The 24745-nt window shown below is 45.1% G+C and overlaps 1 protein-coding gene across 2 annotated transcripts in view; it reads left to right on the top strand.

The window, feature by feature from the left end:
• Nucleotides 1-24745, top strand: part of Ern1 (endoplasmic reticulum to nucleus signaling 1) — a 101029-nt gene that overhangs the window by 66517 nt on the left and 9767 nt on the right. Inside the window, exons 6-18 of one of the 2 annotated variants that reach the window (XM_036197067.1) lie at nucleotides 633-755; nucleotides 3951-4052; nucleotides 5478-5739; nucleotides 7836-7914; nucleotides 9147-9312; nucleotides 13800-13918; nucleotides 15976-16167; nucleotides 17616-17883; nucleotides 18613-18703; nucleotides 19884-20073; nucleotides 21104-21203; nucleotides 21446-21645; nucleotides 22883-23030. In XM_036197067.1, coding sequence (XP_036052960.1) covers nucleotides 633-755; nucleotides 3951-4052; nucleotides 5478-5739; nucleotides 7836-7914; nucleotides 9147-9312; nucleotides 13800-13918; nucleotides 15976-16167; nucleotides 17616-17883; nucleotides 18613-18703; nucleotides 19884-20073; nucleotides 21104-21203; nucleotides 21446-21645; nucleotides 22883-23030 — 2040 coding nt within the window. The remainder of the gene's footprint in view (nucleotides 1-632; nucleotides 756-3950; nucleotides 4053-5477; nucleotides 5740-7835; nucleotides 7915-9146; nucleotides 9313-13799; nucleotides 13919-15975; nucleotides 16168-17615; nucleotides 17884-18612; nucleotides 18704-19883; nucleotides 20074-21103; nucleotides 21204-21445; nucleotides 21646-22882; nucleotides 23031-24745) is intronic. The other variant, XM_036197068.1, reaches the window with a different exon arrangement.

Genomic DNA, 24745 nt, shown 5'->3' with positions numbered 1-24745 from the left:
TTATGTGGTTGTGCTGTCTGCATGTTCATATTTAATCAGCTGATCAAGGTAGGAGGTATAACCTGTGACCTGGGAATAGTTTACTGGCTGGAGATAAAGGTTAAAATAACTTTAGCCTCATTAGCATCAGGTTACAGCAACTCTGCTGACCAGTCACAGGTACTAGCTAATTATAGTTATGTGCTGCTTCACATGTGCACTAATTGGTGGGTAGTTGAGGAATATGAATCATAGTTACCAGGGGAAGAACCCCTAGATGTGCTTTTATTTATATAGATCCTCATTCCTGGGAAAAGGACAGGCAAGATTTTTCGTAGTTAAGATAGTTATTCAAAGCAATAAAACCCAACTTGAAAGTTAAGAGAACTTTTTTCATACTATAATTAGATTATAAATTTTAGAGAATTTTTTGTGTTGGGTTTAGGTTATTAAATTAATATAAGACTCAGTGACTCACATTACCATTTATTTTGTCACTTCCAAAGCACTATAGAAACATCTCTAACATCCTAAGGATTTCAGGCCTGTTTCTCAGAACAGAGAGGATCTTGAATGGTTAGAACTGCTACCTTGGTGATGCTGTTTATTTCCATTTGGGATGGGTGTTAACAGTGTGTCCACTAACATTCCAGGTAAAAAGCAGGACATTTGGTATGTCATCGACCTCCTGACTGGAGAGAAGCAGCAGACTTTGTCATCAACCTTTGCAGATAGTCTCTGCCCATCAACCTCCCTGCTGTACCTTGGACGGACAGGTAAGGAATGAGCCCTTGTTAAACCACCTGCCTGTTTCTAGAGTGGATGGGACAAAGCTCCTCCACTGGCCTCTGTTACTGGATTTGTTCTCCAAAACGTGGCCAGAGTTGCCCTCTCCAAGCAGCCAGACTTCTCAGACTCTTCAGACCCCAGGGAATATAGTCTAGACTACTCTGTGACCCACAGAGTCCCATCGTGCAGCTGCTGCATTTCCCTTCTTGAAATGTTTTCAGCTGGGTACTCTACCTACTGCTCTCTTGGAGTAGCAGTGGAGTGGTCTCTCTACCGGGTAGGCCTGGTTTTGCCTGTCTGGCACGTAAATGTCCTTTCTTCTTCCACAGCTCTGCTCAAAAGCTCCCTCCTTTGGGAAGCTGTTTTCCCAGCCTTCAAGCTCCCACCTTGTTCAGGAAGACTCCATTTTACCCTCCTGTTCTGGGGACACATGTAATAGTTGACAGGCCTGTTACAACAGCCATCCTCCCCTGTAATAATCAAGTGTCCTTGTGTCCGCTGTTGGGACTTAAGATTTGTTCATTTTTCCATCAAATAAAGCCTTATAGGGATTCCTAGCTTCATGCAGGATAAAAACTATGGGTCTGCAGTAGAATTGGGGTAATGGAGGGAGTCTGGACATGCTCTGGCTTTAGATGGAATGTGTGTTCTTAGTCCGTAAAGCCACTGTTTCCATTATCTATTGCCATGTAATAAGCCACCTAACCTAGTGTCTTAAAGTAATGGCCATTTATTGTTTCTAAAATTCTTAGACTAAGGAATTAGGAAGGGCTCCACACAGAAATCTTCTCTACTCTTCATGCAGGGATGACTCATGTCTGGAATCTTGGTTCAGCTCCATGTAAACTTCCCCCACACATCCAGATGGAAAGCCTGCACTTCCTGACATGGTTCCTTCTTAGGCAAAAGTGGATGTTAGAATACCTCATAAGTTCTGAACTCAGAACTCTCACAGCCTCACTTCTGCGCCAGTCATTGGTCAAGTAGGTCATTAGGCAGGTCCAGAGCCAAGGGTGAAGACAAAGACTCACCCTCTTGATGGAAAAAGTGGCTTGCATATTACAGGAAAGAAGTGATGATGGGCCTCTGTTCAGGCATTCTTACAGAGCCTTTCCTCTGGTTGCAGTAGTTTGTACTCTTCCACATACAAAATTCATTCACCCCCTCCCGAGATCCCCCAAACCCAATCATAACATTGGTCTCAAAACCCAGTGTCTTGGGGTCTGCATTAGGCATGATGGCAGATGAGGATCTCTGATCTGGAGACCTGTGAATGAAAGAGACAAGTTTTCACTGAGCATGGTGGTGCACACCTGTAATCCCAATGTTGACGTGGGAGGTAAAGGCAAGAGGATCAGGAATGCAGTGCTAGCCTTGGCTGCATGTGAGTATAAGGCCAGCCCAAGCTGTGTGAAACCCTATCTTACCAAGCAGATGAGGGGGAGAGGGGGGAGGGGGTTCTCTTCCTTGTCCCTTTCCCTTCATCCACTTGGTGTACAATGATGAGACAAGGTGGCTGTAATAACATTCGTTCCCATTCAGAAAGAGAAGAACAAAGGATAGAGGATGTGGCTGGGTGGTTGAATGATTGCCTATCGTAAATAGGGTCCTGGGTTTAATCCTGAACACTGAGTGGGGAAAGCTAGCCAAAAAGGGAAGGATGCTCATCCTTAGTAATTCTGAAATCCAGCCAGGCTTTTGTCTTCAGGTTCTCCTACTCTGGGATACAGAAAACATTCCTTTCAGAGCCCAGTTCTACTCCTGGACATTGGCTCCCTACTGTTGTTCTCAGTGCCTCTTGGTTCTATCCTCTGAGAGAAATGCTGCCTTTTTTCATCAGAAATAGCTAGTTTAGGGGCTGGAGAGATAGCTCAGCAGTTGAGAGCACCGGATGCCATGTGGTGGCTTACAACTGTAACTCCAGTCCTAAGGGATCAGATATCTTCTGTCCTCCACAGCACTACATGTATGTGATGCTCAGACATATAGTCAGGCACACAGGTACCTAAAAAAAAAGAAATGGCTAGTTTTATAGCTTTCTCAATCTGTTTCTTACTGAAAATAAGGAGTCTGGAGTCCTTTTTTATGTGATTATTGTACTGATATTACTCCTTTAAAAACTTGGTAGGTTTCCCATGTGTCAAATTACAGTTAGTCCATTAGATAAAGGCCATACTGCAAATATCCACTTGAGATTATGAGAGCGCCTTGGCTAGTAGAAGGGTCTTCCAAGTCTCACCTTCAATCTTTCTGAGCACTCTAAGTTTTTCTAGACTCACCTGAGTTTGATTTTAACCATGACCTGGAACTTTTTCTCCCTGCTGATAATTCTGAACTTCCCTTTTATTTATTTAATGTATTTGTTTGTTTCTTTGTTTGTTTCTCTGGTTTTTTTGTTTGTTTGTTTTTTTAAAATAAGAGTCTTTTCCCCACCAGGCAGTAGTGACACACGCCTTTAATCCCAGCACTTGGGAGGCAGAGGCAGGTGGATCTCTGTGAATCTGAGGTCAGCCTGGTCTACAAATTGAGTTTCAGGACAGCCAGGGCTATACAGAGAAATCCTATCTCAAAAAAACAAAAAAAGTCTATTCCAGCTGGAGAGTCCATCCTGCTGCCTTGAATCTCATTAGCTACACCCGAGTCCAGTGGGTACTTTTTGTGTCTTCCAAGTTACTGTAAGCAGTAGCCTTACTAATTGTGTCTGCTATATAGCTCATACCTGGGCTACCCCTTTTCAGCTTCCCATCGTGACACGTTTCCTCACTGTCCTCTCAAGTTGTCTAACATTCCTCTTGTCACCCTTCCACCTTCCACCACCCTGTCCCAAAGTAAGTGCCAGGGTTTTAGATTTTGGCTATGGTACCATCCCACTTCTAGGTACCCATTTCTAACATCATCTATGTATTACTCTGTAATGTAATAAAGAACCCTGAAACTTGGTGGCTAAAAACAGCCATTGTGCAGATAATGATTCTGTGAATTATGGGTTCCAGAGCACAGCAAGGGTGACTTATCTCTGCCAGGTTCACTCTTGTGTTTGGAACCTCAGTCCTCCACATGCTCTTCCCTTTCCACATGGATAGTCTTGGTGCAATTTAGTGAAAACTTTCTTGTTGTAACTGTAGAACATTTTAGTAGGTTCTACAGCCCCTCCATAGTAACCACTGGTCTGTATTCTCCAGAATACACCATCACCATGTATGATACCAAGACCCGAGAGCTGCGTTGGAATGCCACCTATTTTGACTATGCAGCCTCTCTGCCCGAGGATGACGTGGACTACAGTAAGTGTACCTGATGAAAGGACACTCAGAAGTTGGGCTGGCACCTTGCACATATAGAAATGATCTCTCCAGAAAGCAGATGTTTTTTGCTTTTTTTTTTTTAAGCAACCCATCATCACCAAGCTCTGGATTTTTCATAGGCTTGTGGTGGTGATAGCTTTAGCCAGAGAGAAGGAAAGGCACACATTTGAGTTCTGTGTGTCACAGAAGGAATTTACTACTAGCCCATAGGTAATAGAATTAAACGTTAGCATGTGCCATCAATAACCCGATCAAGAAGGCCACTCTAGGAGGCTGCAGAGATGGCTCAGAGCTGCACTTGTTCCTCCTGCAGAGGACCCAAGTTCAGTTCCCAGCATATGGAGGCTCATAACTGCCTGTAACTCCAGTTCCAGAAGATCAAGTGCCTTCTTCTAGCCTCAATGAACACCCAGACACACATGTAATATACATATATATATGGTACACATAAATACATTCATGCAGGTACTTGTTTGTACTCATAAAATAAATAAATTTTAAAAATCTTGCCAGGCTGGGCATGGTGGCACATGTCTTTAATCTCAACACCAGGGAGGCAGAGGCAGGCAGACCTCTGAGTTTGAGGGTAGTCTGGTCTACATAGTGAGTTCCAGGAAAGCCAAGGATATAGAGAGAGACTGTCTCAAAAATAAAACAAAACAACAAAAATCTTGCTTAGCATATATAAGTCCCTAGGTCCAATCTTACCATAGTAAGAAAAAGAAGGTCATTTTTAAATGTGGCTTATACTCTAATTACTTCTCTAGTTTTAATATTCTGCAACTCAGGTGATAGCTGTACAACCTAAATTTATTATCTTAACACTGGTATCTGAAAGTTTGACTATTCTTTCTGGCTCAGGACCTCACATATTTTGTGTCTGAGAGGTTCTTTGTGGGGTCAATTTGAGTCACAGGTCTTTTTTTTGGTTTGTTTTTGGAGACAGGGTTTCTCTGTGTAGCTTTGTGCCTTTCCTGGAACTCACTTGGTAGCCCAGGCTGGCCTCGAACTCACAGAGATCCGCCTGGCTCTGCCTCCCGAGTGTTGGGACTAAAGGCGTGCGCCACCACCGCCTGGGTAGTCGCAGGTCTTAAACGATTGCTATAAAATGTTAGCTTTGTAGGCGCCTGCATTGGCTGCCCCTTCCCCTCGGCATTACTCTCACTTATTGGACAGAATAGTTTTTAAAAAATGGCAGGAAGGTGGGAAACAAACCTATTTTACATTTATAAGCCAGATCTCTCTCAGTGTCTTGATACTGAAGAGCTCATTGGAAACCAGTGAACTCTTGTGGCCTGAGAATATTCTAGAACTCTCCTCTTCAATGAAATGACCACAGCTTGCCAGGAGAGTAGAGGATATGGTTGCAGGATGTGGTTGACATGCTTTGTTTCATCTTTACAGAGATGTCCCACTTTGTGTCCAATGGTGATGGACTGGTGGTGACTGTGGACAGTGAATCTGGGGATGTCTTGTGGATCCAAAACTATGCCTCTCCTGTGGTAGCCTTCTACGTCTGGCAGCGGGAGGGCCTGAGAAAGGTGATGCACATCAATGTCGCTGTGGAGACTCTACGCTACTTGACCTTCATGTCTGGAGAAGTGGGGCGCATCACCAAATGGAAGTATCCGTTCCCCAAGGAAACAGAGGCCAAGAGCAAGCTGACGTGAGTTGGAGGAGTTGGGATAGATCAGGCAGCAAAGGACAGCCATAACCTTGGCATCCTGGGCTGCTGCAGTGTAATTTACCCTATACTGGAGGAGGTCAAGGGGTGGGCAGACATCTCTGAGGTCATGCAGATCATCAAAGAGTCAACACTGCTTGTGTTTGATCCTGGCTCAGTGGTGCATGCCTTTAATCCCAGCAAGGAGGCAGAGACAGGTGGGTCTCTGAGTTTGATGCCAACCTGGTCTACAGAGGGAGTTCCAGGGCATCTAGGACTACATACAGAGAAACCCTTTCTCAAAAAACAAATAAAAAAATTCCCCCAAAACAAAAAAACACTAGCTTGTTTAGGAACCTCAGAATGTGAATCACGGGGTAATCCTTTATGCTTCAGACTTTATCTGTCTGTCTGTCTGTCTTTGTCTCTCTCTCTTTCTCTGAGTCTATTATGTTTATGGGCTTTTGAGAGAACGTCCCAACATGTAACCCAGGGTGGCCTCAAACTTATCAACCTTTCTACGTCAGCCTCCTAAGTGATGGGATTACTGGTGTGTACCTACCTGGACTTTTTTCCCCCCTTTTCATGACTTTTTTGTTGTTCGTTTTGTTTTTTAATTATTTATTTTTTTTAAATTTCATGTGCAGTGGTGTTGGGTCACCTGGAACTGGAATTACAGACAGTTGTGAACTGCCGTCTGGGTGCTGGGAATTGAACCCAGGTCCTCTGGAAGTACTCTTAACCACTGAGTCATCTCTCCAGCTCCCTATCTGGACTTCTTGAACATTAACTATAAAATATGATTAGGAGACTGTAGTAGAAGACTGTATGTTTTAATTTTTTTATTGTACATCATTCTTATTTTAAAAATCAGGAAAAAGGGGGCCGGAGAGATGGCTCAGCAGTTAAGAGCATTGGCAGCCCTTCCAGAGGTCCTGAGTTCAAGTCCCCGCAACCATATGGTGGCTTATAGCCATCTATAAGGGGATCTGATGCCCTCTTCTGGCATATAGTTGTACATGCAGGTAGAGCACCATATACATAAAATAAATAAATCTTTTTTTAAAAAGTTAAAAAGAAAGCCATTGTTTAAAAAAATTTTTTTTGAGGATAAAAAAGTATTGCAGTGTATGTGACTGAGACTCAGCAGGCTTGTAGAGTCTTCATTCCCACTTGGCTAAAGCCTGTCAGTCACTCAACAGGCTAGGCCTCACCTTCCTACTTTATGGATTAGCGGGGAAGTTCAGAGATCATCCTACATGTGCAAGTGTTATCTATAGTGAAGCACCATTGAGGTGGAAGGTATTTGGTGAGAGAAGTTGGATGATTTCACAGATGATGATCCACCAAGGCTCTAGACAGTAGCAAGCCTAAGGATCTGTGGGTACAGCCCCGCTGCTCTCATGCTGATATTAGACAGTCCTCTGTCATGTCTGCGGTAGATGCCTGAGCAGATTACCAGGAAATACCACTCAATTCGAACTGGAGTTTCTGTTCTTTCTCTTCTTTCTTTTTCTTTGTTTGTTTTCTTTATTTGAGACAGGGTCTCATGAGCCAAGGCTGGCCCCAAACGTAGAGTGTATTCTAGGATTCCAGAGTGCACCACTCTCTTGCTTTATGCATCTTGTACATCCCTTTTGCTCTCAGCATCCGGAATGGAGCAGTCGCCTGTTCCTCTCCTGAACCCTTGGTGTCCTCAGAAAGCTCACAGCAGCATGGTGATGCTGGAGGTGGTAGTTCTGACAGGGTGGCTCAGGGTCACCTGAGAAACTGGCAGTGGGTACTGAGTATTCAGTCTCCTGCTGGCCATCCACACAGCCCTTTCCTCAGGCTGTACTGGACTCAGTGTAGTCTAGCCCTGGCATTGCAGGGGAGCAAAGTGAGGCTTGCCATTCTGTAGGTGACAGGTGAAGCTGGGCCTGAAGTCCTACTGTCCTGTCACCCTACAGTACCTCTGCCACCTTGCTAGTTTCTGTGGGAACTGCATGGTCCACATGGGGGCTGATACTTGAGTCTATAATTCTGATTTACTAGAAGCTACACTTTGTGAGGTTTGGACATGAAATGACTGTAGAATACATGTTTCTGTTTTTCCCCAGGCCTACCCTATATGTTGGGAAGTACTCCACCAGCCTCTATGCCTCTCCCTCAATGGTGCACGAGGGGGTTGCTGTAGTGGTGAGTCAACTGTGGGACCCAAAGATGCTTTTGTTCCTTTTTAGCACAAAGTCACCTTGAGTTATATGAGAACATCTGGTTAAGAAGAGGAAATGAGCCGGGGGGGGGGGTGGGGTTGGTGGCCCACGCCTTTAATCCCAGCACTCAGGAGGCAGAGGCAGGCAGAGCTCTGAGTTGGAGTCCAGCCTGGTCTGCAGAGCAAGTTCCAGGACAGCCAGGGCTACACAGAGAAACCCTGTCTCGAAAAAACAAACAAGCAAACAAAAACAAGAGGCGGGGGAGGGGGAAACACAGCTGAAAGAATCGTGAACAGTTTCTACACATCCACATTCTGCTTTGAAAGCAAGATAGTTGACAGCAGAAACAGCTTCTGAGAGCCAGGAACCACTGTAAGCCCATGGCCTTTGTGCTCAGGTCTAAACTCTCCAGGCTCTCTTCAAGGTTGTCCTACCTGTCTTTCTACCACTCTGCTGGCTTGGGAGAGGTACATGGGCCAGATAAACACATCTCCACAATCCCCAAACTTCCCCGTTCTTCTTCGCAGCCTCTGTTGCTGGTCTCTTGCTTCCTTTTCCCTGCTCAATCTCTTCCATCCTTTGTGACCTCTCCATGCCTCCCCAGGCTAGCAGCCTGCTTTCAGCTCTCACTGAGTGTCTGAGACATTACACTGCTGGCCGCTTCTCCTGATCTTCTAGTGTCTGGGCTGGTTGTTGTACATTGTCTGCCTGGTGAGTTGGTTGGCTGCTGTAACAGTGGGGCCACTCCTGCCTCTCTGTCAGCTCATCAGTGTCTGGTTTATTCCACATTGGCAATTGCATCATTTGTGACTAGTACATATCCCCTTATTTTCTTCCATATAGATTCTCATAGAGTTTCATATAATTTCTGATAGTAGCTTCTATATATTCTTTCTGGTTCTCAGTACCCTAACATAAGAATCTGAAAAGGGCCAGACATGAGATTACATGCCTGTAATCCCAACACTTGTGAGATGGAGACAGGAGGATCTGGAGTTCAAGTCTAGCCTGGGCTGCTTGAGTCCCATGCCAAACAAAACTCTGAAAAGGTGTCAATGGAGCACTGTTGTAACCTGAGGGAGGAGCTTCTCTTGCCTGACCCGGGACCTTTGTGTCTGCTTGGATGATTGGGCCAGAGCCACAACAGTCCCTAGGGACTCGTGATGAGGGGAGGTGCTGCAGGACCTTCCAGCTCACCGCATCCCATCTCCTCAGCCCCGAGGCAGCACTCTTCCTTTGCTGGAAGGTCCCCAGACAGATGGCGTCACCATTGGAGACAAAGGAGAGTGTGTGATCACCCCCAGCACAGACCTCAAATTTGACCCTGGACTCAAAGGGAAGAGCAAGCTGAACTACTTGAGGAATTACTGGCTTCTCATAGGTAAGAGCTGCTCTTTGCTGGGTGACATGCTGCCTCCTGGTGGGCAAAAGCCAGCCCTGCTGGTTTACTGCTGCTGCTCTTCATTCTGAATGCCTGTGTGTCCTGCCCATTTCAAGATGGCTTAGATCTGGGAATATTTCTACTTCCAAGGAGTTCCAGAGTTCCAGGTTACCTTATCAGGTCTCAAAATTAGTTTCTCTAATGCTCCAAGATTCAAATACTTGGTATAATTTTCAGGCCTAGCATGTCTGCTCCTGTTCCTCACAGTGACCATGTGAGGTAGGTACTCTTGTTATTTCCACTCTATAACTAAGAACACCAAGGCTGTTCATATGAATGGAATATGAATGGATGTGGGTAAGAGGCTGGATAGGACAAGTTTGAAGACCCATGATGATCGACAGTTGTGAAGTAAAAGGCAAAGATTTATGCAATCTGAAGAGAAACCAGAATCAACAGCCATGAAGAATCTGGGCTGTTCTTTGGCCATCACAGAATAATCCTAGGGGAGTTTCTTTTTCTCGGTTATTTTTTTCATATTATTGTGAGACAGAACCTCACTATGTTTCTCAGGCTACTCTCAAATGGTTTTAGCCTCAGTAAGTGCTAGGCTGACTTCTTTACTTCCTTTCACACTGTTTTCCCCTTGCTGAGGAGGAAAGCAAGGTCTTAAGCATGCTGAAGTCACTTTGGCTCCGGGCTACATCCTGGCCCTTTTTTCTTCTTCCCATTGTTGCTGCTATCACTGAGGACCCTGAGGTTGAATTAGAGGCCTTGTTACAAAGATAAAGAGGTCAAGATGACACCCCAAAGGCCAGTATCACAAACAAAGGCAGAAGTGAGGGGGACCATGTCTGGCAAGTATTCCAAGTATTAGAGCAGGATAGTTTTCTTAAATCATATCTTTCCTTTCTGTGCTCCCCGCCATGTGCCAACAATACACACCAGTTGTGATGACCCAGCCTAATGATGATGAGAGATGGGGTGAGTCCAAGCAGGCTAGAGTAGATGTGGGTAGCTAGGAGAACGTGGGCCCAGGAAGCAGCAGCACCTGCCAGGCAGTGGGTCAGGACCAGAATGTGAATCCTCAGAGCTGCTGAGTTGCGCGTGAGCTCTGATGACTCCATTTGCATGTCTTCTGGAAGACCCTGTGCTTTGTTCCTTTTGATTCTTTGTAGCTGTCTTTATATCATTTATTTATTTATTTATTTGTTTGTTTGTTTGTTTATTTATTTATTTAAATTAACCAAATAGGGGAAAGAAAATAGCATAAAAATCTTTCCTTTCTTTACAGAAGTAGTTTGGGAAAGCATGCGGGAATGGACCCATGTTGAAGGGAGGGAGAAGCTAATTGAACCGAGGTCATTAAAATTACAAGCTACACAGTTTTATGTACCAATTAAGGGTCCATAAACTGCCTGGCAGTGGTTAAGAAGTGACACAGAGGAAATGTGTATGGAAGTGCTAAAGAATGTACAAGAGAATTCTCCATGACAGAATTGCAAAATGAGATCCCTTTAAAATGAGATCCCTTTAAAACCCCTTTAATTGTCAGAATAGGATGACTAAAAGCCTGATAAAGTCTCAAGAGGTGACTAAGTAAGGATCTCACAATTCTGAGGTCCCCTTTGAGGAATTCTATAGCTGATCAGCTTAAAATAAGCCAATGGGAATAGGTAACAACCTTCTCATAGACCAGGGCTTCGAGATGTGCCTGTTAATGTCAAGATGTAGCCTTCGATTCTAATATAGCCTACCTGCACATTCATCTTGAAGATAAAATGGATCTAATTAAACCAAAAGGTGTGGTCTGTTGTTGCTTTGTTTCCCACCCTAACAGTGACCCTGACCTGGTGTTCAGCATCACCTAGTGCTTTGTCTAAGAAGCATGGCCTGCCATTGGAGACCCAGTGCAGGAGTTCCAGACAGATGCCGGCCCTGTGCCTTTTGCTTCAGAGTCTGGACCTGTTTACTCGAAGACAGATAGTTTACAAAGACTGGGTACTATTTATATGAAAATGCTCAAGAACCTTGTGATAGGTGTGCAAAATGGTTGTTCTGAGAGCATGTCAGGATATTACTAAACACCCTTCTTGAGCAGGAGCCTATTATGAAGATTCCAGTGACTTCTCTAGCAGTCTACTGGTAGTGGATCTTACAGACACATGAGACTGAACAGTAGGACTGGGCCTACCATCAGGGGATGGGTAGATTGAGTACTGTAATACAGGGTGGCCTTTGGAAGGACAACCTCATTTCTCTTGGCCGGTGATCTCTTGTTGGTTGGCCTCAGTGACCTATGGTTACCCACATTCAGATTCCTGTGTCCACCACCAATCTGACTCAGTTCTGACATAGGCAGCCACATGTGGGGAAACCCTTTCATAGAGCAGAGCATGCATCAGCATGCCATGGTAGACAAGAGAAACTTTGGGATGGTTCGGAACAAAAGTAGGTTTGCTTAAAGAACCATGTCATGCTGTAGCTAGAGAAAACCTGAAAAGATTGAGGTCAGATGAGGGATTAAAGAGGGATTTTCCAGATTGAGAAATGCAAGCTTTGTCTAGTTCCGTCAAGTTTATCTTGGTACACAAGGCAGATAGTCTAATAGGTTTTGGACAGTATTAGAGAGATCACAGAGTGGGGGCTGAGGAAGTGAGTCAGTGGGCAAAGCTTACTATGTGAGTGTGAGGATATGAACCCATGTTAAAAAAAAAAGCCAGGTCTAGATAAAGCATCTAAAAATCAGACAGGTAGATCCTGGAACTTACTAGTCAGCCAACCTAGTTGAAGCATAAAGCTCCAGTTTCAGTAAGAGACCCTGCCTTAAAAAAAAATTAAATAATAGCAAGTTAGAGAAGCAGTTGAGGAAGATATCTCATGTTGACCTGTGGTCTACACACACACACAGCCACAACAAAGAAAAAAAAAGATTATAGACTGAAAAGCCTGAGTCAAGCTAAGAGCTTATCCCAGTGAGAGAAGAGAAAGGCGGGGAACCGATGGGGCTTTTCCAGCCTGTGAATGGAACCATTTCATAGTAAAGCTAAGCAGATTCTCAAGCCCTGTGGTATGAATCTCCAGTTCCTTATTTTAGCTGTTCTGTTTTTTTTATTGTACACACTAGATTTGGAATGGAGGTGTGCTGACTGCCAGGCAGTCATGAAATAGTATGTACAGAACAGTGAGCAAGGGAGTGAGCATCACTCGGCAGCCATCCAGTCCATCCAGCACCCACTTCCTCTCAACCTCTCATAGTTGCTCACCATTGCTTTAGGTGGAAGCTCAGAGAAGGAGGAGCAACTCTGCCTGAGCAACTGAAGTGTGCAGAAGGGAGCTTATAGACTGATGCCACTAGAAAAAGGGGTGACAGAACTTCTTGGACTTTGAATGAAGCATCATACTGGTTCCTGAGTTGACCACATGTACCCACACAAGGCTTGCTTTACAACATGCTCCCAACATCCTGATACCTTCCACGACAAGGACATAAGTTTGTTTGTTTGTTTTTTCAGAACAAGCAGAATACTGGGCTGGAGAGGTGGTTCAGTGGTTAAGAGCTCATACTGCTCTTGCCGAGGACCCAAGTTTGGTTCCTAGCACCCATGTCAAGTGGCTCACAACCACGTGTAATTCCTGCTCCTTGGGGATCTGTCACCTGTCCTTGGGCACTGCACATACCCATACACATGCATGTAATTAACAATAAAAATAAATCTTTATAAAAAAGAAGCAGAAAGCTGGGCAGTGGTGACACACACCTTTAATCCCAGCACTTCAGGAGTCAGAGGCAGGTAGATCTCTGAGTTTGAGGCCAGCCTGGTCTACAGAGAAAGTTCCAGGACAGACAGGGCTACAGAGAAACCCTGTCTCAAACAAAACAAAACAAAATCAAAAAAAGAAGCTGAAGACTGTATTCTGTATTCTGCCATCAACTAATAAAACTTTGAGACAGAGTCTCTCAGTGGCCTGGAATTCACTGATTAAGCTAGGCTAGCTAGCCAGCAAGCTCCAGGGGTCAACCTGTCTCCATCTCCCCATTGGATTACAAACACGTCACCAACTTTACTTGAGTTCTGGGGATCAAACTTGAGTCCTCATGCTTTCACAAGCACTTTACTGACTGAACTGTCCCTCCAGTCATAAAATTTCTATGGGGGCAGTGGTTTTTGTTTGTTTGGGTTTCATTATGAAGCTCTGGCTGGCCTGGAACTCCTTGTGTGGACCAAACTGGTCTTAAACTCACAGAGATCTACCACCTCTGCCTCCTAAGTGCTGGAATTCCAGATGTGCGCTACTACACCCTGTAAAATTTCTGTTTCCAGGCCAGTTCTCTAGTAGCTACCTTTCCCTTTCTCACTGTGTTGATACGGGATTGCATTGTAGGAAAGTCCTCCTCAGCACATAGACACTGTTGCTGAAAGTTTGTGCTGACAACTACCACTGCCTGGGAACTCTTCTCATTAAAGCTTTCTTTCCTCTTGTAGGACACCATGAAACTCCTCTGTCTGCATCTACCAAGATGCTGGAGAGATTCCCCAACAACCTGCCCAAACATCGGGAAAATGTGATTCCTGCTGACTCGGAGAAAAGGAGCTTTGAGGAGGTGAGTGGGGACGGCTCTAGATAGCATACCTTGTCCTGAAGCCTGAGAGGAGAGAGAGGCTGGAAAGGGCCTCTGAGCAGGAGCCGGGAGCTTCAGTTCAGTCCCTAAGCACTCAACTTTGTTAATTCTCCTCCATCTCCTCTGCTGGTACTTTCTGCTGCCTGTTCCTGGTCAGATATCGCAGGGTTGGGAGACTCTTTTCCTGGTCTGCATGGCCAGCAAAGGGGACTTGGAGGTCTGTGAAGGCCTTGGTGAACTAGCTATTCAGTCTTGGGACTCCTGCAGCTCTGCTACATGGGGAGCGGTGATGGAGAAGTGGCCCAGACAGGGGGAAGGTTTGAAGAAGGAGAGCTACTGATGTGGGCCATCTGTAGTCTAACAAATCACTTGAGAGACTTTTTTTCAAGACAGGTCTCATTACATAGTACTCCTGGAGCTACAGGTGGTTGTGAGCTGCCTGATGTGAGTGCTAGGAACCAAACTCAGATTCTCTGCAACAATAGTGTATGAATTTAACCACTGGCCATCTCTCTAGCCCCACGACTGTCTTATTAAGCACTCTTGAACAGTTAATATCTAAATAAATATTGTCCCTTGTCACATGCTCAGCACACATTTCTCAGCCACTTGCTACACACCGAACAAGCCATACTCTCCATGCACTGTAGACATGAACAGAAGAGGTGTGTACCTGGATGGTCTCATATAGCAACTGGAAGGGGAGAGAAGGATGTCAAAGGCTGATGACTTGCAGGAGAGTGTAGTGATATAAGCATGTGGTGAACCCAGTGTGCAAGGCCAGGAAGCTGTGTATTAGTTTTGTTGGACAAACAGGGAACACTAGCTGTTTGAGTACAGATCAATGGTTTTTCTAAACTATTCCAGAAAATCTCTAGATTCTGAGCAACTTGGAGGGAAGCTACATGCTTATCTGATTTAATTTGGAGCTTCTAAATAAGCATTTATTTTTTGTTTGTTTTTTGAGACAGAGTTTGTGTAGCCCTGGCTATCCTGGAACTAGCTCTGTAGACCAGGCTGGCCTCAAACGCACAGAGAGCTGGGATTAAAAGTGTGTGCCATCACTGCCCAGCTTGCATCTTAATAAAGGCATCTGATACTTTTCCCTAAATTTGGAAAAATAATAGAATTCTTGAATAAATTATTTTAGTTTGGGAGTTCCTTAAAATTTAAAAATAACTTAAGGAAGTGGTTTCATTGCTTTGTTACCTGTACTAGGTACATGCCTGCACATATACACAGATATGTAAGCTTTCCTGTTTTGGGGGGGTTACAGTATAGGGGGTGTGCATGAAGTCTAAGGGGGCCAGAAGACATTGGGTGCCTTACTTTACCACTCACTACCTTATTCCCTTGAGGCAGTCTCTTACTGACTCTGGAGCTAAACTGGAGATCAGCAAGCTCCAGTGACCTTCCTGTCTCACCTCACCCCACTGACAGGCTTACAGGTACACATACTACTACATCTGGCTTTTTATGTGGGTTCTTGGGATTTGAACTCAGATCTTCATACTTACATAGCCTTGCTTTATTTTTGTGGTTTGATCTGTTTGTTTGTTTGTAGTGTTAGGATTAAACCCAGGACTTTCTTCATGCCCCAGTTAGCTTTATTTTTCAATGTGAAAAGGTATCAAATTGATGACTGACTTTTCACTAGATTTTTTTCTGCAGTTGATTTAGGTGATTTTACAGTTTTCCTTAAATAACAAATCTACTATCCAAAGAGTAGTATATTTATCATTGAAATTTTTATTGAAATTTATCATTGAAATTTTTAAAAGAATGTCAGGGTCTAAAGGTATTTATTTCCAAATATATTATTATGACACCTCTGTGTGAACAATGACAGCGTCATTGCAGAATTGTATGGTTTCGCAGAGCAACTACTTAGAAAGAAGCAACGGTTATCTGGTCCATCAGACTTTTGATGAACTAGAAAAGAAATTCAGTATAGTCTTACATTTTAAATAGACACGGCTTCTCTTGAGTGCTGCCTTCATCTATAAAACTAGACATTTAGCAAATCTCTTCCATACAAGGTTATCAACCTAGTTGGCCAGACTTCAGAAAATACACCAACCACCGTGTCTCAGGATGTGGAAGAGAAGCTGATTCATGCCCCCGCCAAGCCTGAGGCCCCTGTGGACTCCATGCTCAAGGACATGGCTACTATTATCCTAAGCACCTTCCTGCTTGTTGGATGGGTGGCCTTCATCATCACTTACCCCCTGGTAAGGCTTGACCCTTCCCATTGCCTCTGTGTTCTGGTAGCTCTCTGTCAGTCACTAGGTGTCAGTGGGGGCCACACAAAAGTAGCCAAAATGTTTCATATTTCAAAGTCAATATCTGAGCCAGGAATGGTGTTACACTCCTTTAATTATAGCACTTGGAAGTTTGAGGAACTACATAGCAAGTTCAAAACCAGCCAAGGCTGTATAGTGAGACCCTGTCTCAAAAAAAAAAAAAAAAAAAAACAAAAAACAAAAACGGGGGGGGGGATGTTTGCTTATCTTCAAAAACATCATTAGAGATACTAGCTTCTCATAAAAGGACAGTTTTGTAACTAAATCTTAGTGTTTTCCAAGGAAGGTCTATAAAAGCTAATGTATAACCCTGCCTAAGATCATTTTAAACAGTTAATTGTATCTTGTTTTTTAAAAGGAAGGATAACAGATGAAAATCTGCTTCCTTACACTACCTATGAGATCAGCTAATGTGTAAAAGATGGTATGGTTAGTCCTTTCGTTTCCTAGTGGCAGATAAATCAACAAAAATGATGACGTATTTGAATAGTAAGACCATAGTCCCCCAGCAAATTGTTCAAGACTCTAATGTCTCCTCAGAACACTAGCGCACAGGCAGCTCACATCCCTATCAAGTACGGAAGACAGAGGTCTTGTATGCTTTGTTTTCTGGGGGCAAAGTTGTTTTTTTAACCTCATATAGTCCTATGAGGTCATTATTACTTATTCTCTGTCCACAGAAGAAGAAACTAGACCCAGGGAGGCTACATGCCTTCCTGGGTACTAAGGTAATAGGCAGCACGCCCAGAACTTTGACCCTGGGTTCAAAAAGAGCTAGAAAACTCCCCTCTAGCCCATCTCCCATGCACAGGCAAGAATAATTGTAGCCAACTGATGCTTCTCACAATGGAGCGAAGCTTCCAGTGTGGCTGCATGATGAAACCAGGTCCTTAGGAGCAGGTCCTTGGCCAAGCACCATGATTCTGCACCACACTGCCTCATTCTGGACCCAGCATCCAGCCTGCCTTCTATACTTCAGGCCACCCTGCTCCAACCTCTATCCAGGCACAGCCATTGTGGACCAGGGTTTGCCCTACTTCTCACCAGACCCCCATGCCCCCTCCACCATTCTTCCCATTTGGCTTCACTTTTCCAAGACTAAGTGGAAACTTCTCCACTTGGCTTAGCCCTCTTTCTAGTGCGGCATCCCTTCAGATGCTCCTTCTGGTGGCCACTTAATCTCACCAGAACTGTCTAGAGGTAGACTGTGGGCCTACAGAAGAGTAAAATTACTGAATCAACTCTGTCTCACTGTGGCTTCTCTCTGGCCTTGTGCCTTAGGGTTCAAATAAAGTCTACCTGCCTCCTTGACCACAGGGAACACCCGTGACTTGTTTCCCAGCTACACTAGCCTGGATGTGGGTTTCTCTTCACAGAGCATGCATCAGCAGCGCCAGCTCCAGCACCAACAGTTCCAGAAGGAACTAGAGAAGATCCAGCTCCTGCAGCAGCAGCAACTGCCGTTCCACCCACATGGAGACCTTACTCAGGACCCTGAGTTCCTGGATTCATCTGGCCTCTTCTCAGAGAGCTCGGGCACCAGCAGCTCCAGCCCGTCTCCCAGAGCCTCCAACCACTCACTGCACTCCAGCAGCTCTGCCTCCAAGACTGGCCCCAACCCCTCCCTGGAGCAAGATGAGGAGGGTAAAGACAGTTCCATTGTATCTTTGAACATTACCTGGAACGCACAACACTGTGTCATTCCTGAGGGCTCACCTTATTCTCCCCTGGCTTCCTCCATCTATAGGTCTCTGGATAGGGGACTTCTGTTTGAGCGCCGCCTTCATCCATCTTTCCTCTACAGGGCTATGAACTGCTGTCACCAGAGGGAAGTTTCCCATCTGGCTTAAGTGAATTCCTAAGACCAAGCACTGGCCAAGTTCAAAAGTGAAGCAGTGACTCACTTTCCTCTTGGGGAGTGGGCTTAGCCAATGCAGGGCCCATATTCTGGGAGGATTGCCACACAGATTGTGAAGGGCCTCAGAAGCCCTAGTTCTAAACAGTCTCTTTATTTTACCTGTCCCACTACACTGGGATGTTTTGGATATTGATCTTTGAGGTAGACTTTTTATCATTTTTGTTCACTATTAACTAAATATGAAACTCTACAGAGAACCCTTTTCTTTGGAAAAGCTTAAGACTGGAGATAATGTAAGAGCAGAAGCAGAATGCAGGAATAGGGGGCAAAATGCTGGGGAGGAGGCAGTGGCCCTGGGCATAGTGAGCAATGGGCCTCACTAGCTCTTGCCCACCAGGAATCTGGGGATATAGACCCTCCTAAATCCCAGGTCTTACTCAGGAGTCAGGAAGCTTCAAAGCTCTTCAGGCGATATCTGTTTAAAATGACCTCTTCTTTTTCCTCCTTTGTTCCAGATGAGGAAACCAGAATGGTGATTGTTGGGAAGATTTCATTCTGCCCCAAGGATGTCCTGGGCCATGGAGCTGAGGGCACAATTGTATACAAGTGAGTGGTGTCGCCCAGTCCCCCAACTATGTGAGTGCTTAGAGGGTTGACGTTTTAAGTACCAGGCTCCTGAGGCATAGCAGGGTCAAAGTGATGACCAAGGCGGATGAACCTTGCCTCCAGTGAGCTCCCACAGTGTCTTAGAGTTTCTGTTGCTGTGATAAAATACCATGACCAAAGCACCTTGGGAAGAAGGGGCTTGTTTTATTTATACTTCCACATCACAGTGCATTGAAGGAAGTCAGGATAGGAACTCAAGGCAGGATCTGAAGTAGAAGCCATGGAGGAATGCTGCTTACTGGCCTGCTCCTCATGGCTTGCTCAGCCTGCCTCTTATATACCCAAGGACCACCTGCCCAGGGGTGATACCATTGAAGGGGCTGGGCCTTCCCACATCAATCACCAATTCAGAAAATGCACTACAGAATTGCCTACAGGCAAATCTTATGAAGGCATTTTCTCAGTTGAGACTCTCCCAGGGCATTGCACTTGCTAGGCAAGCACTCTGCTACTGAACTAAATCCCCAACCCCAAGACTCTCTCTTCTTAAATGACTAGTTTGTGTCAAATTGACTTAAAGCTAGTCAGGCCACCCGGTAAAAGAGATGTACTCACTATAGGTTGCTGGTGGTTGGCCAGGGCCTCTGGGCCTTGAAACTGAGTATTAAGATCAAACCATGTGAGTCTATTTAATGGGTACAGAATTTATTAAGATATAAATTGAACAAATACACTCACAAATACAGAATGGAGTAGGCAGTTGAAGTCGTCCTCTGATGTGACTGGAGAGCAAATCTACCTCACAGGCAGCAGTGAGAAGGGACCTATGACCCTCCCCCTGCCCAGACAGGGTTTCTCTGTGTAGCTTTGTGCCTTTCCTGGAACTCACTCTGTAGACCAGGCTGGCCTCGAACTCACAGAGATCCACCTGCCTCTGCCTCCTGAGTGCTAAGATTAAAGGCACTACCACCAGGCCTCCCTTTCTTTTTAAGTGGTTGTGGTCTCCTACAACAGCAAGAAGCTCCATTTTGGCCGTAGAGCCTGAGGTCATGGGCAGAGCAAATACCACTACAGCTGAGGTCGCTGATCCTGGAATAAGGAGCATTTGGTACCTTACAGGGCTGATCACGTCTACAGTCGAACGTGCACTAACCAAACTGAGCTACTTCTTGTCCTACAGAGGCATGTTTGACAACCGTGATGTTGCCGTGAAGAGGATCCTCCCAGAGTGTTTCAGCTTTGCAGACCGTGAGGTCCAACTGCTTCGAGAATCAGATGAACATCCGAACGTGATCCGCTACTTTTGCACAGAGAAGGACCGGCAGTTCCAGTACATTGCCATTGAATTATGTGCAGCCACCCTACAAGAGGTGGGTCAGGCAGTGCCTGGGATCAGTGACAGCTTTGCCATAGCTACTGCAGCCTCTTCTCCCACCAACTGGGATGAAGTAACTATTTACTGTCTTTAACTTTGCTTTATTAACTTTATTACAGTACAACAACTTCTGCTCTTTTTTTTTTTTAACTTTTTTAAAAGATTTATTTATTTATTATATATACAGAAGAGGGCACCAGATCTCATTACAGATGGTTGTGAGCCACCATGTGGTTGCTGGGAATTGAACTCGGGACCTCTTGAAGAGCAGTCGATGCTCTTAACCTCTGAGCCATCTCTCCAGCCCTAAAGATTTGTTTATTTATTATGTATACAGTGTTCTGTTTGCATGTATACCTGCAGGCCAAAAGAGGGCACCAGATCTCATTACAGATGGTTGGGAGCCGCTACGTGGTTGCTGGGAATTGAACTCAGGACCTCTGGAAGAAGAGCCAGTGCTCTTAACCCCTGAGCCATCTGTCCAGCCCCCTTCTGCTCTTCTTAAATGCACAGTTAACCACCAACCACAAACACAGAACATTTTAGCATGTCGTGGAGTGGTCCACTCGGCATTCCTGGCCATTTGGGTTACAGTTGGCATGTCCCCTGCTCCCTCTCTTCTAGGGAACCTAGTAGGTTCTTCTCACCTCTAGTCATGGCTGGTATAGGTGTGGAGGTTGCTGGCTGATAGCTCCAGGCTGTCAGAGCATCCCACAAACTCCTTTTGCTCCATATTCAGACTCACCCAGAACATTTCAGTGTCGTTGGAGTTCTCCTATAGTCTTGCCTAACCCAGGAAATGAACCTGAGTCTTCTGCCTTATTATCTTCCTCATTGTAAATTAATAAACTGGAGCTTTTATGTGTTTATGTATTTAAGTCAGTTTATGACTTCAGGATGTCTGTTGGAAAATATGAGTTGGACTAAGAATGTTTTCAGTAAAATGGGGTTTAAAAAAAACAATACTATAGGCCAAGAAGTCTTTAAGGTTATGTGCTGTGACCTTGCCATTGTGTCTCTTACAGTATGTGGAGCAGAAGGACTTTGCCCACCTTGGCCTAGAGCCCATCACCTTGCTTCAGCAGACCACCTCAGGCCTGGCACACCTACACTCTCTCAACATAGGTAAGAGAATCCTCTTTGCCATGCTAAAGACCCAGGTGGGGGTGGCTTCACAGGAGAAAGGAATGTGGAAGTGGTCTTTTGACAGGCTGTGCAGGAATTTGAGGGGCACCTTAGGTAACTGAAAACTAAACATTTCAAAGATGACAGCAGGCATTTAGGAGTCTGACAAGGACCCACAACCCCTTGTAGGAAACTAGGGTCACTGATGCTAAGCTTTGAATGAATTTGAAGTTCTCTCCTAGTTCACAGAGACCTGAAACCCCACAACATTCTCCTCTCCATGCCCAATGCACATGGCAGAATCAAGGCCATGATCTCTGACTTTGGCCTCTGCAAGAAGCTGGCAGTGGGCAGGCACAGTTTCAGCCGCCGTTCAGGGGTACCTGGCACTGAAGGCTGGATCGCCCCAGAGATGTTGAGTGAGGACTGCAAGGAGAATCCTGTAAGTACTGGCCTCTTTGTTTTCAAAGTTTGAGTGCCCAGGCATACGCGGTTCCAGAGTGACACCCTTTTAACAAAGAGCTTCTCTGAGTGCTTCCCATGTTGTTTCATGTTCTGATAGATAAATGAGAAAGACAGATGTGGCCAGTCAGTGGTGGCAGACGCCTTTAATCCCAGCACTTGGGAAGCAGAAGCAAGCAGATCTCTGTGAGTTCAAGGCCAGCCTGGTCTACAGAGCGAGTTCCAGGACAGCCAGGGCTGTTTCACAGAGAAACCCTGTCTCTAAAAACCAAAAAAAAAAAAAGACATATGAATAGTTGTCTCTTCCCTTTTTCCCTTTGGGGACCTGGAGAGTCCAGACTTAACTAAGATGAGCAAACTTCTAATTTTTCATTTGTTTAAGTTTGTTTTGTTTCCCCAGACTTTTGTTTTTAAAATTTGTAGTCATCCAGAAAAATGAAAGAATGTTAGAACCCATGTGCTTCCATCCAGTCACTGTCGGTACATAATGTGGGTTTGCTCTGTCTCCCCGTGGCTCCCCGCGGCTCCCCGTGGCTGGACCGTTTGCACACAGGAAGCCCTTCAGCCTGTGCTGCAGCACTGTTTCTAAGGCAGCCCTTCTCCCACTGTCTTGCCGTCACGCCTCTACAGTCAGCACTCCTCCCATCCTGGTTCCTCACACACCTCGTGCTCATCCCCCAGCCAGCCTACAGGTCCTTCACAGCTAGTTTTGTGTTCCAGGACTCCACTGAGTGCTGATTTGGACTGTATCTCTAAATCCCCAGCACCTCCCTGCCTGTTCTGTTCTCTGATGCTTATTCTTGAGAGGTTCTTGAGTGTCCCGTTGTAAGCTACTCTGTTTCTTCATGGCTGTGCTTCCCAGCTCTCTCAGTTCTTCATATTTCCTGTATGCTAGAAGTTGAGTCTAGAGGCTTGATTAAATTCAAGGGAAATGTTCCAGGCAAGAATAGATCACGAGTCAAGGAGGAATGTAGTGTCGGACTGTGCCCTGATCAGTGATGCTAACTTGGGGCCAGCATCCCAGGCTGTTAGCTCCCAAGCCCATGACCTTGACATCAATCAGGATGCTAGGGAATCGCTACAGTGTCCCTTGCTGCTCTGGGCAGTTCATATTCATCAGCCACTTATCAGATTCCTTTCAGGAGGGGCTGAAGTGAAGTCAGGGCTGTGAGTAAAGTGATGGCTGTCTGAGGCCTCCCATTCTGCATTTCTTTCAGACCTACACAGTGGACATCTTCTCCGCAGGCTGTGTTTTTTACTATGTCATCTCTGAGGGCAACCATCCCTTTGGCAAGTCCTTGCAGCGGCAAGCCAACATCCTCCTGGGCGCCTGCAGCCTTGACTGCTTCCACTCAGACAAGCATGGTGAGCAGGTGGTCTGGGTGGTGACACCTTCCACTGTACTGCCCATTGGGCCTTAGGAAATGCTGAATCATACAGAGTTAATGGAGGCTGGCTAAGTTCATCCTTGGAGTACTAGATGCTGACCTGGAGAAGGCGTCCTCTGCAGACTGCTCTTTCCTACCTTGTGATGAGAAGGCCTTACTGGCATATGGGAGGACCTGTGCTCTGTAAACGGGACTTTGTTGTGTGAGGGCCATGGTTGCAAGACAGTCTGTGTCCTGTAGGGATAAATAGGTTCTGTCCTTGATCTGACTTGGACACAACATGTACTTCTTCCTGACTGGGAAGTTTGCTAGATTATATTAGATCAGAGCACCCTAGTGCTGCTATGTGAAAAGATTAAAACAAAGTAATTGTTTTGTGCTGGGCCTTGGTGGTACATACTTTAATCCCTAACACTTAGGATGCAGAGGCAGGCAGATCTCGGTGAGTTCAAGGCAGCATGGTCTACAAAGTAAGTTCCAGGGCAGCCAGGGCTGTTAAACAGAGAAAGCCTGTCTCAAAAAAAACAAAAACAAAAACAAGAAAACCCAAGACAAAAAACTAATACTTGTTTTGCTTATGAGTTTTTTCCTTATTCATTATAGAAAAACACATTAGCATAAGACCCATATTTTCATTATATAGGGGTGGATATCTGCTATTAATGCCTTTGTATATATTATTCTAGTTGCTTATCTAGAGATGTATACTTACTTTTAACAAAATGGGTCCAGGAGTGGTGGCACACACCTTCACATGGGAGACAAAGTCAGGAGGATCTCTATAAATCTAGGCCTAGCCTGATCTACATAATGAGCTCCAGGACTCATTCCAGGATCCAGCAAAGGCTACATAGTGAGACCCTGTCTCAAAACAACAACAACCTAAAGATGGTGTTAATGGGTTAGCAAGATGGCTCAGTGGGTAGAAGCACTTGCCTACAAGCCTGATGACCCAAGTTCAATACCTGGGAACCCACCTCCACGGTAAGAGGAGAAAACCAACTTCTTACAAGTTGTCCTCTGACCTCTATACATGTGCCATGTCACACATACATGCCCTTCCTCTATACACAAATAATGTAAAGGGGGGGGGGTAAGGCCAGAGATTATGGACCATACCTGTAGTCCTAAGCACTTAGAGGACACTGAGGCAGGAGAATCTCAAGTTTGAGACCAGCCTAGGATACACAGGGAGTTCCAGGTGAGCCTGAGCTATAGGCTTCTGGTAGGAGTGGGGTGGGGTTAAATCACACATTTGCAACAGGCTCATTTTTCAACCTCATCTTTTTGGGGTTTTTTGTTTGTTTGTTTAATGAGTCAGGGTCTCTTTGTGTAGCCCAGGCTAGCTGAAGTCATTTTATATAACTCACACTGGTCTTAGCTTCCTGAGAACTGGGATTACAACAAGCCTGTCATGTCTTGCCTTGAACGTCTTTCTGAATCCATCTGTTGAAATTCTAACAGCTCACCATCTAGTACATAAGCCTCTGGTTGGGGTATTTTCAGTCATTCCTTTTCACAAACTACGTAGTGAAAAATCTCTTCCTCAACTGATGTTTGGTGTGAATTGATTATTTTATTAGAATCCATTCCTGTAGCAGAATCTTGTAGCAAAAGGCATACATGGGGAGATGGCCCAGTTGATGAAATGCTTACCACAAAAACATGAGGGCTTGAGTTTGGATCCTCAGT

Source organism: Onychomys torridus, chromosome 8, assembly GCF_903995425.1.
Source record: "Onychomys torridus chromosome 8, mOncTor1.1, whole genome shotgun sequence".
Taxonomy (NCBI): Eukaryota; Metazoa; Chordata; class Mammalia; order Rodentia; family Cricetidae; genus Onychomys; species Onychomys torridus.
This window is presented reverse-complemented; position numbering and strand designations above follow the sequence as displayed.